General features: G+C 45.1%; 1 protein-coding gene across 1 annotated transcript in view; it reads right to left on the bottom strand.

Moving 5' to 3' along the window:
• Positions 1-14,493: 14,493 nt before the first annotated feature.
• The window catches only part of LOC126267831 (proline-rich protein 36-like), a 425,271-nt gene continuing 421,946 nt past the window's right edge, over positions 14,494-17,818 (bottom strand). Inside the window, exons 2-3 of the mRNA XM_049973135.1 lie at positions 14,831-14,954; positions 14,494-14,764 (exon numbers count right to left, since the gene is read on the bottom strand). Coding sequence (XP_049829092.1) covers positions 14,494-14,764; positions 14,831-14,954 — 395 coding nt within the window. The remainder of the gene's footprint in view (positions 14,765-14,830; positions 14,955-17,818) is intronic.

Below are 17,818 nucleotides of genomic sequence, written 5' to 3'. Positions count from 1 at the left end.
GGTAACTGACGAAGACTGCATTTAGACAAGTTGGGACCTCTGGACCAGGAACCACACAAGGCCCCTAACACGAGTCCGTCATTCCTCTGTTTCGCTCTTCGTTTGTAACAAACTGCACCATGAACGGAGATATTATTACAAATTATGTATCTTGCAAACCATACCAATAGTTCGCAGTTTCGGCTTAAAGTTTTGCTTCTGTACACTACAAAACTCGGGTTTTTATCAACGACACAGAAAATCCTCTTGCAGAAATAAAATTAAGTTTTCTGTACAGTGGAGTCCATTCGCATCCTGAAAGGGCGGGGTTCATATCTACGTTCAGCTGTTTGTCTATGTAGTAAAAGAAATGTCGAGACAGTTCGTTTGAAGAGGTCAAGGCCGTTTTCTTTTTATCGCTGCTGTCTATCCGAGCCTTTGCCTAAGTATCTAATGATTCCTTAACGGGACGCTCAACACTTCTTTTCCCCGTCTCTGTGTAGAAACCGCGTATGGGTATTATCGTTTGTTGGAGTATTTGCGTAAGACGAACCTTGTGACATAGAGGATGTTTCAAAGTTTCTAATACTGGCTTCTAGGGGTTGCAGTGGATACTTAGCATTTTAGCAGATGAAGTTTTGGTAAGGGACCTAAGTGTACCGGTAAGATGCAACATGAGTCTGAAGATCGGATCAATTTCAAATATACGGCTTCTCGATATGCCCACAGCTGTGACAATGATCTCTGACCTGTGTGCTTACAGGAGTCCAGGGCATGGCAATGTCTGGAGTGTTCGTCGTCGGGTTCTCTTCTGCGTGACAAAGGACGTCCTCTTCTATGTCACGGGTGCGGTGTATCCGTGGAGCACCACAGTTCGCTTCCTAGCTCCCAACGTGCCACGGATAGTAAATAATAAGGTTGGCCAGTAAGCACTCTGCTATGCCACAGACTAGCGTTGTGACGTCTGCGTGGAAGCAGGAGATCACAAGCAGATGGCACGGCATGCTCGTTTACGTCAAAGTTTTTGGTGAAAGATTTTGTTTATACCACAATTTAGATGTCTAAACTGCTATTCTGCTGCTAGAATGTTACAGCTAAAACTGATGACTTACATTTTGTCGTAGCTTAAGCCTTACGCATCAGTAAAATATGGGATCACAAGGACACGACACAGACTTGAAATACGAAACGTTGACTCATATAAGTGAGAGACTTAATTTAATCGCACCGAAATAAATTTACGTTAAGAGCATAATTGCTGTAAATTACGATTATATAAATAACGAAACAAGTCTGTTTACCATTTCTCCTCTGCAGTGAAGCTGCCAAGCAGTGTTGTAAATATGCAAAAAGATCTGTAACATCAGTCTTGTAACGCCATGGAAGATTCGGGAGATGTTTACAAACACAATATCACATGCAACTACAATATATACTATGGTTGTCAAAAATTTACGTATTTACACACACGATTTTTACTTACAAAACAGTTAGACTACGTACTGAACTGATTATTGTGTTGACATATGCCCTTTTCTCCCTTTTAACCGATGAGCCCCGTCAGTTATTCTTCTTCTGTCTTTTAATGTAAGCCAGCGCAAACGAATAAACGTGCGACTTCTAGCGTAAATTCTAATTATTTCTGTGTGTATATTGCAGAATCGCTCACCAAGTTTCGTACGCGACTTGCTAATGATACCCCTTGCTCTAGACGAATTGTCACTGCCATGAAGCTGAGAAAAAGTCACCTCGAATTGGCATAGTGTGCCAAGCTGTGTTTCTAAAGGCACAAGTAAAGTTCCCCTAAAGATCATGCACAACCAGCTGACAGGTTTTTCTCCTGGGATTGATACTAGCTCTTTAGTTGGTGTGGCTAATGTTCTGTCGTACTGCCGGCACCGATGAGCTACATATCCGGCAAGGTAACGAAATCCCTCCACGCTACAGTCCTAACCCACGGATACTGAGGAATTCTCACAATTTTCTGCAGTCACTTGTGTACCCTCAACTTATTTCTGCTCTTCAGTCACAGACAGTGCTTCAGACAGATCGGGAAGAATGCTGCAATCACAAATGTTTCTTCTTCATCAGGTTCAACAACAAAAAAAGCATTAGACAGAGGAATGAATCGAGGACGTCTAAAGTATCATCGAATAGCTGTATCAAGTCATCAGCGTCCTTCTTCTGGCATTAAATTCTGAACGGCCCGAGAAGTTCTGTGGAACAGCAATTCGACTGCTACACACACTCGCTGCCGATCTCAGCTCAACAGTGATGTGTTGCTGAGTTAACTTTGGGCACATTTTCATCTCGCTACTGTCAAAAGCCTAAAGTCTCTCGAACACAGATTTCGTCACTTCCTTATTTTCTACAACAATGCCTTCATCCAGCAAATGATTCCCTAACAGCTTCAGCGAGCGTGGGACATCAGCGAACGTATACACACGTATCGCTAGGATTAGGGAAACACCATTTATGTGTGTCACGCCAAGCTCGTTCCAAACGGAAATGTTTTTTTGTTCCCATGTCTGCTACACAAGCTACAACTTTATACGATTTACTGGCTAAGGCGACAATAATGTCATTCAAGAGGACACCTATCGCGCGAATATCAAAATCAAAATAAACAAGTTGTATCCCACCTGCAAACAAGTCACACACTATGACAACTAAAACATTAGCGTGAGGTCCTAACACCCTGTCCTTTTGTTGATCATAACAAATCCTGCTCTCAGTGTTGATTCCATCACACGCAAACATGTTCCCTGCCGGTGGCTGTTTTAGCCTGGATTTTCATCATGGTTGAAACATCTTTCAAAATGCCAGTACTGCGCCTAAAAGAGCGGTTTATCCAGGTCCTCATCGTCGGCACTGCCCATAGAAAATACCCTTTTTGAATCGTTTAATAAACTTTTTATTTGATTACATGTAAAAAATTTTCCTGACACACGAAGAATTTCAGTAGACACAAGAACCCCCTTACTAATTTCTTACTCGCGCAGAAGTCGTTGTGCTCTTGACAGCTGATACCGAAGATCTTTATTATACACTTATTTGTAAGAGCAGCATTCCTTCTTTCTAATCCTATTATACGAATCTTCAAAGTACCTTTATCTGAGCCAGAAGAAAGACAGTCATCAGAAAATGTGCCGTTATTAAGATGTTTCTTACTTGGTGACAAATGGCTTGGTTCAAATGACTCTGAGCACTATGGGACTTAACATCGGAGGCCACCAGTCCCCTAGAACTTAGAACTACGTAAGCCTAACTAACCTAAGGACACCACACACATCCATACCCGAGGCAGGATTTGAATCTGCGGTCGTAGCGGTCGCGCAGTTCCAGACTGAAGCGTCTAGAACCGTTCGGCCACAGTGTCCGGCTTACTTGGTGACAGATTTTCCGGAGTATCGAGAGATCATTTATGTAGTTCTCGTTTATTATACTGTTTGCTTCCGTCTTCTGTTGCAAGTGGCACATTGACAATCGGAGTACTGAACGGTAAATTGCACGACGGAACTGCGTCTCGCTCGAGCACTCTTTTTCGGGGAATATCGAACTATTCAGGCTGTAAACCCTCATGTAATCTGCTTCTGCGAAATGGCGAGAGCAACATTTACACTGTGTTTCCTACGACATTTGGACAGCTATGGTTTTTGTAATGTTTCATTACGCGGGAAACTGATGGATTATGTCAGTTTCCTTTGTGTCCTGGTTCTAGGAAAAACAGCCCCAGCACAGACTGGCAATGTAAAAGTTAATTTTCACACTCCCTAGTTCATTCTGGAGAGACCATGAATCATAAAGCTGAAGAACCCAATTTTGATTCCGCTGTCCACAGTTAGCTAATTATTTACGTTCAGAAACAAATCTCTATGCAACTGCAGCAAAAGTCATAACATTCCTGAATCGTTAAGCTTCCACTATTGACTGTGTACTTCCGAGGAAAGAACTCTAACTCCACCAAATACAGCAGAAACTGTTTGGCGCGGCTGCTACTACTCTGAAATCATGCAAACAACTGAGAAAAGGTGTTACTTTCTGCGCATTGCTGCTGCGCCCCCCTGCAACGTGCAAGTTTCTCGCAACCGTTGTTCTAGCCTGACGACAACGGAATGTGATGTCATAATTGCAACAGGGACTGACGACGGCATCCTCTTTTCAGTTGATGTGCGTAGTGTGAAGCGAGGGATTCGATAGCGATCTGATTTTCAAATTTATTTCACTTTCAAAAGGTACATTTCTAGACACAGGTTCCTTATTAAAACTTTATCTACTAAGCCCCTGTACAACGCCTAGCAGCCAGTGATATGAATTTTGAATCGCTCTGTACACTGTCGTAATTCGATTGTCATGTTACAACAGAGGTCAGTGTTCTGAGACTTCACTGGACTGACGTAGGTCAAGAGACTAATGCCGAGGTTTTTGTATTGGAGGCTGTTTGTTACTCTAGCAGGTGACTGGCACAAAAGAACGACTCAGCACTTCCTGAGCTTGGTAACACAAGGCAGTTCTTTCGCAGCCGCCAGTTGCACTCGGTTCTTTCAAACGCTTGTTACTGTTTTATACATCCTCTGGACTTCTGAAGAAAGTATGTGGTCTAATGAACTGATATTGGCCGCTGACGTTTACGCATTCGTAACAGGTTCGTGACTCTCATACTTTTCTGCTGCCCATGGTGGAAAGGATGCGTCTGTGAGAGGGGGGCGGGGAAGGCGTGGGGGGGGGGGGGGGCAGCTGCGGTGGACGAGCGGCTCTAGGCGCTTCAGTCCGGAAGCGCGCGACTGCTGCTGTCGCAGGTTCGAATCCTGCCTCGACCATGGATGTGTGTGATCTCCTTAGCTTAGCTAGGTTTAAGTAGTTCTAAGTTCTAGGGGAGTGATGACCTCAGATGTTAAGTCCCACAGTGCTCAGAGCCATTTTTGGAGGCGGGGGAGTGGATTGTGAGAAGCAAGGTCCTCTTGTGCTGCAGCATTCTAAAATGAGTTTTACCTCTGACAGAAGTGAGGATATGTAAAGAAGCCAAAGAGCTTCCCAATCGGATTACAAACAACTCATTGTCTGGGCGCCTTCTACTCTTCAGATAAAGGATATCCGGCAGCGACGTGCTTAAAAAGTATTTTGATGTCTAAACCAAATTTTGAGTTCATCAGTGTTATAGTCGCATTTGGAGAGCTTCGTTTTGGACCAATACTATCTTTCGAAAAATGTTTAGGTTGCTGTCGAACCAGACGAGATCATCAGAGTTTGGTGGAGCTGAATCATTACGTTTAAGAGAGAACCCTGTTAGAAATGGACTTCATCAGTCAGTGGTCGCTCCATCTTCTTGACGGTGTAGACCTACACACAGACACGTCCCTCTCCCTTCAGTAAGATACTTAATAATGTCGGTGACTCCGGGCGCCTTGCATTCCGAATCCACAACAAACAAAGGGAAGAAAAACAAACTATTTCAGCATCGTCGCTTTGACAAAGGCGCTGTGTGCAACGAATACAAGCAGTGGCGAAGAGAGCCGCAAATAGAGGCGTGGGATGCGGAGCAGTGACATTGAGGGAGAGCCTGCCAGCGCCCGGACGCGGACGCGCCACAGCCACCCACCGAGAGCGTTCCGTCGGCCGACGACAGGAGCGTGCGCCGCGTCGTGTGGTCCGCGCGTTTCGGCGCTTATAATTACGGAGCCGTCAGGGGACCTGCAGCGGGCGGCGGCGTGTCCAGCAGCTGTCGCCACGAGCCGCCAGTGGCCGCGCGCGCCTGCCGCCCCGCCGTCACACCGCCTCAACTTGTCGCATGCACAGCATTTCTTCTTACGCTTACAATCTTTATACTGCGATGGAAAGGCTTCTAACAATGGAAAGCACGAAGATTATCTGCGAAGTAAAGTTGTATAGGCTAATACAAGGGGGGCCAAAAAGTTTCCTTTTGAGGCCGTTGCTGCAGGATATATATGCAACTTGGCGCGACTCTGATGAGGGTATAAAAGCACAGACAAACAGGCAACGGATCAGTATGGCATGTACGTCTTTTGGAAGTGCGTGCAGTAAATGCGGGAACCTGGACTGTGGTGACGTTATTACCAACAGCTTCCAGGCAAGACCAACGTGCTGTTATCCTTTTCTTGGCCGCCGAAGGACTAACACCGGCAGACATCCATCAGAGAATCAAAAATAAGTATGGGGCAGCATTTCTGTCGAAAGCCACCGCTGTGGAGTGGTGGGCAAAGTTCTGGGTGCTGCTGCTACATCATAACGTACGTCCCCATATCACAAATATCGTAACGTAGAAGTTACTCCAGCTCAAGTGGGGGACACTCCAGCAGCCGCCGTATAGACCTGATGTCTCCCCATGCGATTACCACGGCTCTGGTCCCTTACTTCAAGTCGGAAGAGGATGTGCAACAGGCAGTTACGGAAGTCTTTACACAGCAGGACACGGTATTTTACCAAACGGATATCTTCAACCTGGTGCATCGGCGGGATGCTTGCCTCAGTGGCCACGGCGAATTTTCCTGATTGGCATATCGATTCTGGAATGTACGGCCTTCTAACCGAAACTTCTTGATCGCCTCTGATACTTTGCTCGCCGAAAGCAGAGCGCTGATAGTTGGCTTCTCCGTTGCCAGCTTTCAGCTGAGAAGCGCAAACAGCTGCAGGTGGAAACAACAATCGCATACAGAGCTGCGACAACACTGAAACGTATTGAAACTGACGTTACGTGGTTGGTTATGGTACACAAGCAAAGCCAACTTTATCTGACATATATTTTCTTTTACCGTACGGACTGTAGTTAGTAACAGTGGTTTTTATTTGGATTTATAGGCAGTCAACGGTTGGCATAATCCGCGCCACAATTAACTAACACCGGCTGTGACAGTGATGTATCTGAAGACGGAACACAGAGAATGGTGGTTAGATGGTTATGACGGCGAAGTGGCTTTCTGTGTGTACAGGGTAATTCCGTATCAGACAGGACGCTTATGTACGTGTCCCCTGTCAGAGTCGCATCTAGACGCTTTAGGGGTCCCGTGTCACTCCAATTGCACACGCCCCACACAATTACGGAGCCTCCGCCAGCTTCACAAGTCCTCTGCCGACATGCAGGATCCATGAATTCATGAGGTTGTCTCCATACCCGTACACGTCCATCCACTAGAAACAATTTGAAACGAGACTCGTCCGACCGGGTAAAATGTTTCCAGTCCAATGTCGGTGTTGACGGGCCCAGGCGAGGCGTAAAGTTTTGTGTCGCGCAGTCATCAAGGGTACACGAATGGGCCTTCGTCTCCGAAAGCCCATATCGATGATGTTTCGTTGAATGGTTCGCACGCTGACGCTTGTTGATGGTCCAACACTGAAATCTACAGCAATTTGCGATTCTCTTCAGTCGTCGTTGGTCCCGTTCTTGCAGGATCTTTTTCCAACGGCAGCGATGTTATAGATTTGATGTTTTGCTGACTTCCTGATATTCACGGCACACTCGTGAAATTATTGTAAGGGCAAATCCCCACACCATCACTACCCCGGAGATGCTGTGTCCTATCGCTCAGGCGTCGACTACAACACCACGTTCAACCTCACTTAAACCTTGATAACCTGCCACTGTAGCAGCAGTAACCGATTTAACAACAACGCCAGATACTTGTTGTCTTACATAAGCGTTGCCGACCGTAGCGCCGTGTTCTGCCTGTTTACATATCTCTGTATTTGAATACGCATACGTATACCTGTTTCTTTACCGCTTCAGTGTATGTGACTTACGTTGCCTAGAATATAACTCTCGGTGTTTCCTCGCCATCGCTACATGATTCTGCGATCCGTACATGACTGACAATACCTGTAGCTGCATACTGCATTTCAGCTAGGCAGGAATACACAGTGACTGAACTGTCAGTTATTATTCTCAGTGCAGCAGATGCAGTTCCTCCTATATATAGGCTATCCTTGAAGTGACTGGACTGACAAACCGTTCGCCTACAAACCCTACAGTCAGTACCTATCAACGATGAACTGATTGACAGAAACGGCATGGCAATCAGTAAACAAGCACGGACACTTTGTAGCAATGCTTCTCTGTCACAAACGCTTGTCTTGGATTTATAAAACATACTGTTGTCCAGTATTCTTTTCAATTCCTTTGCAAAGGATGTTGCAAACATACCTACGCTTTTTCAGTTACGTAGAACCACTGCAATTATTTATATACGAGGAAATGCTGAAAAGTAATGCCTCCGAAAAAGTCTTAAAATTTTCTAGATAAAACAAACGATATTAGTATTCTACATCTTTATTCTTCGCGTACACTCATTTGAAGCCCTTTGCCATTAGCCGGCTCCGAATTGTAGTGTGTGATGTAACTATGACGGTGCTGTAATCGAATTTCGAATTCGAGAAGTTGGTCCACATAGGAAGCTCTCTCTCCTTCGCTCTCTCAATGCCAGACCATACCCAAGTGCTGCGGCATCTGCAGCAATCCGACGCCTTGGTCCGCTGTCATCAATGAAACTCTGTACGGTCTCGACTAGGTCCCACCCGATTTCATCTGTTTCCAAAATGTAAAGAACGCCTTAGAGGACTTCATTTTGATAGTGATGAAGCGGTGGATGCACAGATGAGGTTGTGGCTCCGACAACAATGTGAAAAATTCTACAGTTACAGTATCAACACACTGATCTCTCTTGGCAGAAATGTATTTAGTCACCAGGGGGACTATGAAAAGCCGGCCGGGGTGGCCGAGCGGTTCTAGGCGCTACAGTCTGGAACCGCGCGACCACTACGGTCGCAGGTTCGAATCCTGCCTCGGGCATGGATGCGTGTGATGTCCTTGGGTTAGTTAGGTTTAAGTAGTTCTAAGTTCTAGAGGACTGATGACCTCAGAAGTTAAGTCCCATGGTGCTCAGAGCCATTTGAACCATTTTTGACTATGTTAGGAAATAAATATGTAGATATGAATGATAAAGACGTAGAATGTTAACAACGTCTGTTTTGTTTAAAAATCTTTAAGAGTTTTCACATAAAAATTCAGATTCATTAGTTTTCAGCACGCCTACGTGGAATCACCTCTCCCCGTGTGGCTCAGTGAACAGATGGCACGATTGCTCAGAGGGATTGCCCTCCCTCTGTAATGAAAAAAACTGAGTGAATTTGTCATCGAGTGTGTTTCAAAGTTGTCATGCGACAACCGCACAGAACCACTGGCGAAAAAAACGTCAGAATAACAGATGGAAAGAAAGAAGCTAAAAAAAGTAGTAAAGCGGCAGGCAATGAACCCAAATGTCACGTGTTCGTTTCCTGGCAGTTCCTACGATTTTTATCTGACATTTATCACTTCTTCCCTTACGTAATGTTTGTTGATGTGAAAATTCCGACTGCACCACGTTTCGGAGTCCACGTCAAACTCCAGGTCCCCAAAGAACTCAAAAGGAACATACCCATTAAAGCGCTATTGTGTTCAAACAAACCTTCGGATCGACGACATATTAATTATTATCTAATCATTCACCTAGAAAACAAAATTTATCATGTCAACTGTTAGTCTCCTTCCAAACCAGCTAAGCCCTCTGGTGAAACTTCAACGTCCTCTTTGGAGAAAGCTGAATCCCACAGGGTGAGATGTGCGTCGTTCGTAAGTTCTCCGTCCAGCTTATGCGGAGCCGTAATTAGCCATTCAGACGTGAGTAACGTAGGCGGCAGCTGGCATCTTGTCGGACGCTCTTCCAATGACCGCGTTCCTCGCCGAGGAGGAAGCGAGCTGCGCGTGCGAAACGCCGCGCTGAAACAAGAAGAGCTGCTCTAACGGGAATTAGCGACGTGCCTCCGACTTTCACTGCGCCAACTGCTACGCCCAGTGTTCGGACATCAGCGATTTCCCCGTTGTGATTTGTGGGCAGGGAAAGGCCGAGAAATAATTCACGTCCGCGACCAGCAAAGCCCATTAAGCCTCGCGAAACAAGGCTGCAGCTAAACTGTTGCGAAGACGCAATTTCAGTGGAGGCGAGCAGCAAAACAACGTTAGACGGCGCACTCCACTTCCACGCCCAGAGCGGCGCTAATCGCTCCGGATGCAGTCGTAAAGCACTGCCTGCTATTGGCTGCCTACTTTATCTGTCCGCGGGCGTCCACCTGGTACTTGCCGCCGAGTTCTCGCCATAAATCTGCTCACACCTTAATCTCGGCTTTCAGGGAAACGTGTGTTCACATTAAAATTGTGCTTCGGTCTTTGCAAAAGAGAACCACTCCCTCATCGGGCACTAATATGACTAGAAACTATCACAGGTATATTTCGCGTCAAGAATAATATGATAAGAAGAAGTAGTCACTCGGAGCCTAAGGCAACGTTACGGACCAAGTTTGTCTGCACAGCGCAACTGACATATGATGCATCGCCAGCTTCGAATGGTTTGATGAATCGATTTACCTAAACTGTACTTTCTTCAGTATCTTGCTGGATACAAACAGCACTGATAAATGCTATTTTGTCTAAAACTGACATGCTGAGACAGTGGCTGTGTGCAATTAATGTAGGTTAATTCTTACAAAGAAGAAAACAGCAACCAGCCACTATTAATACTGATATTTATTAAGGTAAATAGCGCCGTTAGCGGTTTCGAACGGTCAAGTTCATCATCAGACGGCTGTTCACGTGATTTTCAAGATACACTTTACATTATCGTCCGTTTTCGATTTTTATTCTTCCACTGTGGCGAAATATTTTTCGTGTGTTGCTGTCGAATCGTGCGGAAGGAATTTTCGACGACAACAACACACTAAAAATACTTTGCCACAGTGAAAGAATAAAAATCGAAAACGGACGATAATGTAAAGCATATCTTGAAAATCATGTGAACAGCCGTCTGACGATGAACTTGCAATTCGAAACCGTTAACGGCGCTATTTACCTAATTAAATAGTAGTATTAATAGTGGCTGGTTGCAGTTTTCTTCCTTGTTAGAATTAACCTACATTATTGATATAGTTACCGCGAAGTGTGCTGGCTTAAGGGACTGGGAGCTGATTGAGATCACGATAGGATCCCAATGGAATCCGTGCGGCAGAGTAACGGTGGTAAGTCGGTCAGCTGCACAAGCCAGTGTGTGTGTGTGTGTGTGTGTGTGTGTGTGTGTGTTTGTTACGCTGCATTCCACGACAATTTAGACCAATTCTAGGCCAGTCCCTAATCTCCGCATCAAACATTACGATAAACAATCAGTTAAAGTCCAATAACGTAGTACAGAATAAATGAAAAAATAGTTTATGCGACTGACTGACAGAAGTGCACGATTCCCCTTCCTTAGGCTACGTGACGAATTTTGCGGCAGGCTGGGCATCCGAACACAAAGTTACAGTGAAATAAATGCGCCATATCGTGAAAACAGTGGACCCCGTACTACGGTATAAACGCTAGGGGTGGCGTCTTTGAGGCGGAAAACCTTTTGTCCACGAATCAGTGCCGTTTTAGAAAGCATCCCTAATGCGAAACTCAGCTCGCCCTTTTCTTACATGATACACTACGGACTACGGATAAAATACGACAGGCAGATTCCACATTTCCAAAATTCCAAAAGCATTTACCACGTTGCTCCACTGCAGACTGTAAACAAAGTCACGAGCGTATGGGACAGGTTCACAGATATGTGAGTGGCTCGAAGACATCTTAGCAGCACTTTGTACATTATTCTCCAAGGCGAGTGTTCATCTGAGAGAAAGGTATCAAGAGTGCCCCAGAGAAATACGACAGGACCGCTATTATTTTCAATATTCCCAATCATCTGGCGGACTCGGTTGGGCAACAACCTGCGGTTGTTTGCTGATGATGCTGTGGTATACGGCAAGCTGTCTTCGTTGAGTGACCGTAGGATCATACAAGACGTCTTAGACAAAACTTCTATTTGATGTGATGAATAGCATCTATCTGTAAACCTAGAAAAATGTATGTTAATGCAGATGAGAACACAACCATAATGATCGAATATAGCATTAGTAACACGAAGCTTGATACAAGGACGTCGTTTAAATATTTTGGCGTAACGTTGAAAAGCAGTATGCAGTGGAATGAGTATTTCAGGATTCAAACGGAAGGCCAATGCTCAGATTCAGTTTACTGGGAGAATTCGGTGAAACTGTGGTTCATCTGTGAAGGAGACAGCATGTAGGAGGCTAGTGTGTCCTGTTCTTGACTACTGCTCGGTTGTTTGGGAGCACCACTATTTCGCATAAAAGGAAGGCATCGAAACGATTCGGAGGCGGGCTGCAAGAATCGTTACCGGTAGGTTCGAACAACACGTAAGTATTACGGAGGATGCTTTGTGAATTCAAACCGTAATCCCACGAGGAGAGGTCACTTACGTTTCGCGGAACACTATTGAGTAATTTTACAGAACTGGTATTTGAAGCTGACTGAAGAACGATTCTATTGCCGAAAACATGAATTTCGCGTAAGGACTACGAAGCCCGAGAAATTAGAGCTCATACGGAACCGTATAGTCAGTCGCAGGTAAGGACAAGTCATTACGCACAAAACGATGGCTTGCGGAATATGTATGTAGTTGTAGTGTGTGTGTGTGTGTGTGTGTGTGTGTGTGTGTGTGTGTGTGTGAGAGTGTGAGAGTGAGTGAGAGAGAGGGAGAGAGATGGTTCAGTGGCTCTCTTTAGTGATACTTGCATCATCGTAGCCTCTTTCTCACATTCATTTGTCGTCAAAAGACGTGCGGATATTACAGTTCTAGCATAAACAGTTTCTATTCCGTGCAATGTTTGGATTCACAGTGTGTTGTCTAGACAAAACTTACGCTCAACAATCACTTTCCTAGCAATGTTCTTCTTATCGATGAGAATCAGCTTTAATGATCTCCGTCAGTAAGTTCAGTTTCCAATCCCACAACGACTTTTGCGGCTCAAGTTCATACACGAACGAGGTAAGCCGTGAGGAGACTCTACATTCCAAGATGACATACTCGTATATTATAACGCACGCAACAACAAACTAAGACGGAACGACTGTTCGCTCCATCTGCTAGCATGTGGCGTCCAATACGTCGGTAAACCGGCACAACACGATAATGTCCGCATCACGAAAGTATGACGTGCGCTGAAATGCTGGTCGCTGAGAACCTTTTCAGTGTCACTGTGTAACGTTCCCTGGCAGCAAACACAATATTAATAAAATGAAATGATATTTAATTGTACTATGTACGCCGCTATGAAGCAATTCGAATGTACTATCATTGTTTAACAAAAAATGTTATTTATTTTTGTGTAAAGGACGTTATTTATTATTGTAATATTTTCTGTAATAATATTCTCGATGTATTTACGATTGTAATATTTCTATACTCACAATGTAATTACGAAATATGCTAATACCTGCAATGAAAAAATGTAAAATATAGCCACAGAGGAAAATAATGTAAGATTACAAAGAGACATTCACAATCAGCAATAATATTAAAAGCACTACATAATGTGCATTCTTTGTCGTCTTCCTCTAGAGCTGAGAGAGAGAGAGGAACCTGTGACGTAGCATTATATGAATGAGTAGACTTCGTTTGTCTGCATCTATCTTTAGCCGCTATTAGACGAGAAATCATCAAGGTGTGTAATTTCAATTATTGTTAGGGTCTAATTACATTATAATTAAACAAAATTGTGTATTACTAATGTAAATTAGCTTGCCCATGTCATCTATAATATTTCTTTAAATTATTTTCAGCACTTTTAGCGATTATCGTTGCTGTTGCTGGGCTGTGCCACGACGGAACGATTTGCAGCGGCAGCACATTTATAAAATTGTTCCGCTATAAAATTAACCAAACCCGTAAATCGGGAGCAGGTAAAATTAGCAGTGAATTACGAAATATTTTTCTTTTACAGCGATCCTGAGGCTGACTGAATATATTACTGGTTTTACATTTGTGCATTCATAGGCGGATAATTAATGTTGAAGTTGTTAATCTGTTGGTTCTTTCCATTTCTACAGCAAATAACTTAAACGTATAGTGAAGTGTGTTTTGTCAATGATAATCAAACGTTCAGGTCGGCTTGGCAATATTTAACCATTTTATGCTAACAGAGACAGTCTTGTGTTCCATAGCTAACGCCGGGAAAGAATTCAGTAAATATTTGAAAACCCACTGCATCTAGAAAATGTGTGCCAAGGCCGAAATAAAGAAAAAATTAATTTAAATGAGTTTCAAATAAATGTTATCAGTTAGTTTGAATTTATCAGCATGAGAGGGTTGCTAAGGTTCACGTAATTTTAAATGTGCTTATTTCTGTCTAAATGAATTTTCATTACCACACGTAAATAAGGGGTTGTACAACAAAGTTCGTACTGAAAATGTAAATAACATAAATATTTAAAGCCATTTCTTCCCCCCCCCCCATTTTTTCATCCACTCATTCATCTTTTTTACATTATATCATTATGTTACAGGTAAGTCAGAAAAGTAGCCTCAGGAAGAAGCATGTGCTCATGCCATGTAGTGCAGACGGGGTGTGGTCATCTTGGCGTTGAACAGTCTGTCACATGACGGTGTGCTGGAAAGACTTTTGGTAGAGCTTCACTTGAGTGGGGCGAGGAAGACGTATCGAGAGGGAAGGCAGCGCGGCACGCACCTGTGTCTCGGTGACGTTGAGCAGCTTGGCCATTTCGGCGCGCTCGGAGGAGGAGAGGTACTTCTTCTGCTCGAACTGGCGCTCCAGCTCGAAGATCTGCCGGCCGGTGAAGGTGGTGCGCGCCTTCTTGCGCTTGCGGTCGCTGTCGGAGCCGGGCGCGCCGCCGCTGCCGCCGTCGCTGAGCGCGCCGCTCATGTCCACCGGCGGTGTCTTGGGCGCCGCGACGCCCGCAGCCGCCCCCGGCGCGCCCGCCACGCCGCCGCCGCTCGCCCCCGCCGCCCCCGTCGCCGCGCCGCCCGCCGCGCCGCCGCTGGGGTTCGCCTCCTTCTTCCGTTTCGCTCCAGTCGACTTCGTCGGCGCCGAACCGTCTGCAACGAGGAAAGGTCCTGCGCTATACTGACTGCGAGTTGGCAACGCGTTGCTTGCAACAAGCACAGTGGAACGTCTGCAACAAGGAATGAGTCACGCCTAGATGGTTCAAATGGCTCTGAGCACTATGGGACTCGATTGCCGTGGTCATTAGTCCCCTAGAACTTAGAACTACTTAAACCTAACTAACCTAAGGACGTCACACACATCCATGCCCGAGGCAGGATTCGAACCTGCGACCGTAGCAGTCGCACGGTTCCGGACTGCGCGCCTAGAACCGCGAGACCACCGCTGCCGGCGTCACGCCTAGAGTTGGTGTTTACTAAAACCCGGTCCTGTAGTTTCGGCACCGCACATAAATGTCGTAGTAAATGGTAATATTACTGGTAGTACTAGTGGTATTGGTAGTTAAAGAAACATAAACGAGTGTGCGGCACAGGAACTGGGAGTCAACGACTTTTCTTTGGTTTTTGTTTGTTCCGCGCTGCTGCTACGGTCGCAGGTTCGAACCCTGCCTCTAGAACACTCAGTGTGCGCGTTCGGGATAATGTTCCGCTGGCCACTGCGAAAACTCTAAGTCCCTTATCTAAGGTCAAAGTTTTCACACTGTATATAAGCGAGCGCGCTCTCGCGCTACGCGCAATCTGTGTCTTGCTGCTGCACAGGCAACTGCGTTGAACGCCGCCAACATGCCGTACAGGAGATATCGACCTCGTCGTCGCACAACAGTTTGCAAAAATATAGAAAACATTGAACTTACAACAACATAAGGAGACAAGAAAAATCGCATCCCAGTGAAGAGTGTCGCCGCCAACGCGCTCGTTGATGGACCATGTGTGTTTCTTGGATGTACTCTTAATTTTAGTTTGGACATAAACGATACCTTCTCTCATGGGAACGGATGGTTGACAGTTGCCATAGTAAGAGGTGGTAGCGGAGTAACAAGTGTACCTGGACTGGAAAGCCATCCGACACTAATATGTTGTATTTACATTCATCATTAAATATTACTTTATTCCAGTAGTCTTTCTTCATGAATCTACGTTCCTGGGCAAAATCAAGACATTTCTTCTGATTTTGTTCAATGACCCAAAATTTGTTGCGAGGCATCCAGTCATTATATCCGTGCTTCTTGCAGGTATTTCGGACTGTGTTGGCACATACTTTCTTGCCTTTCGATCCTACCTCCGCAGCCAGCGCTGATTTTAGCATTTTTCTTGGTTTCCATCACGACAAACTTCACATCCTCATCGGTCAACGAGCGAGGCCGTCCCAACCGTGCCTGGTTTCTCTATCTTTTGCTTACGCAAATGCGATCTGTTATCGGCCGAACCTACGATCTACTTCTCGTATGAGGGTCTGTACTGATTATGCAAGTGTACAATGCGTTTTCCTTTATTCAGCGTTATCTCGATACCCTTAGGGGCCATGATGCCAGCTACACTGTCCCGGCGCAGCTGAACACAACGTCAGGTGTCAGACTGTGGTTGCGGACAGTTGACGCACAGGGTGTGCCGTGGGTCAGCATTAAAGCTTAGTCCCCGTGCGCGAATTTTACGCATATTCAGCTGGTGGACGAATGCTTTATAAAGTAGCTTTTTTAAGAAACTTTCTATTTTGTTAACCTTGTTGTTGCTGTGAATGTATTTTGTTTCTTGCATTTCAATAAAAATTAGTTACAGAGGTACCATCCATAGTATTGGCCTTCAGATTTTGTATTTGCTTCTTTTCAAGTGCCACAGACTTTTTTTTTTTAAATATAGCCAGTCTAATACTTTTTGGATTCACTGCAGTCATGCTTTGTACGTCCTGCCGACACCCAGTTCATCCGAGACGCAACTGCAATCTCAGCTGTGCGTGATCAACATACCAATCGGCCAATCTCTGTTGATGAACAGTCCCGGAATTCATTACGTGTAGGTATGCCTGCCCTGGGATAGGTAGGCCAACGCAGTGATACCAGTCTCTTTCTATACTCGTTTCTATTAAACATAACGCAAATTCGACCCTTCTTTCGATGAGATGGCCAAGAAATAGGCAGGTACCCACTAAAAGTATTAAATGGAAGGGATGGGGAGTATTTCATGCGGCCTTAATGCTGTATACATTTATCACTGGTCACTAGTGTGTGAACACGGGCGCCAGAACACGTGTGTGGTAGGCAGCAGCTACGGACAAGGCCACCATGACTTCGGGCCTGGCGCGGTCTCTTTCATCACGCGAGCCAATAAAACACGACGACCAAAGAAAGAGCTGTCACGAAAGCGGCCGTGGTCGCCGTACAGGCGTGTAACGCCCCACTTTGTCCTTTCCACTCTCTGAGCACACTCAAGTCCAGATACGACTGAGAAACACAGAGCTGATACTACCATTCATTCTGCTGTGTTTTTGTGTATGCTAACATTCACATTTATGGAGAAATATCTGCTGTCAGCTCGATAATCATCAACTACTAGATTCACATGTGTCCAGTACTTCGTATAAAAAATAGCTCTGAGCACTATGGGACTTAACATCTGAGGTCATCAGTCCCCTAGAACTTAGAACTACTTAAACCTAACTAACCTAAGGACATCACACACATCCATGCTCAAGGCAGGATTCGAACCTGCGACCATAGCGGTCGCGCGGTTCCAGACTGACGCGCCTAGAACCGCTCGGCTACACAGGTCGGCTTTGCACGACACTTAATCTTTCGGTGATTTTACTATTTATATGTTAGTTTCCCCGAGCTTCGTTTTCATTATTTACAGATCAGATGATGAGTGTACCTTACAGCCGAAGTCGATCATGCGTAACTACTGTCGTCTGGGTAAACAACAGGAAAAAGAATTGTTATATCGATGCCTGAGTTATAGTGAAA

The sequence above is a fragment of the Schistocerca gregaria genome, chromosome 4 (assembly GCF_023897955.1).
Source record: "Schistocerca gregaria isolate iqSchGreg1 chromosome 4, iqSchGreg1.2, whole genome shotgun sequence".
Lineage (NCBI taxonomy): Eukaryota > Metazoa > Arthropoda > Insecta > Orthoptera > Acrididae > Schistocerca > Schistocerca gregaria.
This window is presented reverse-complemented; position numbering and strand designations above follow the sequence as displayed.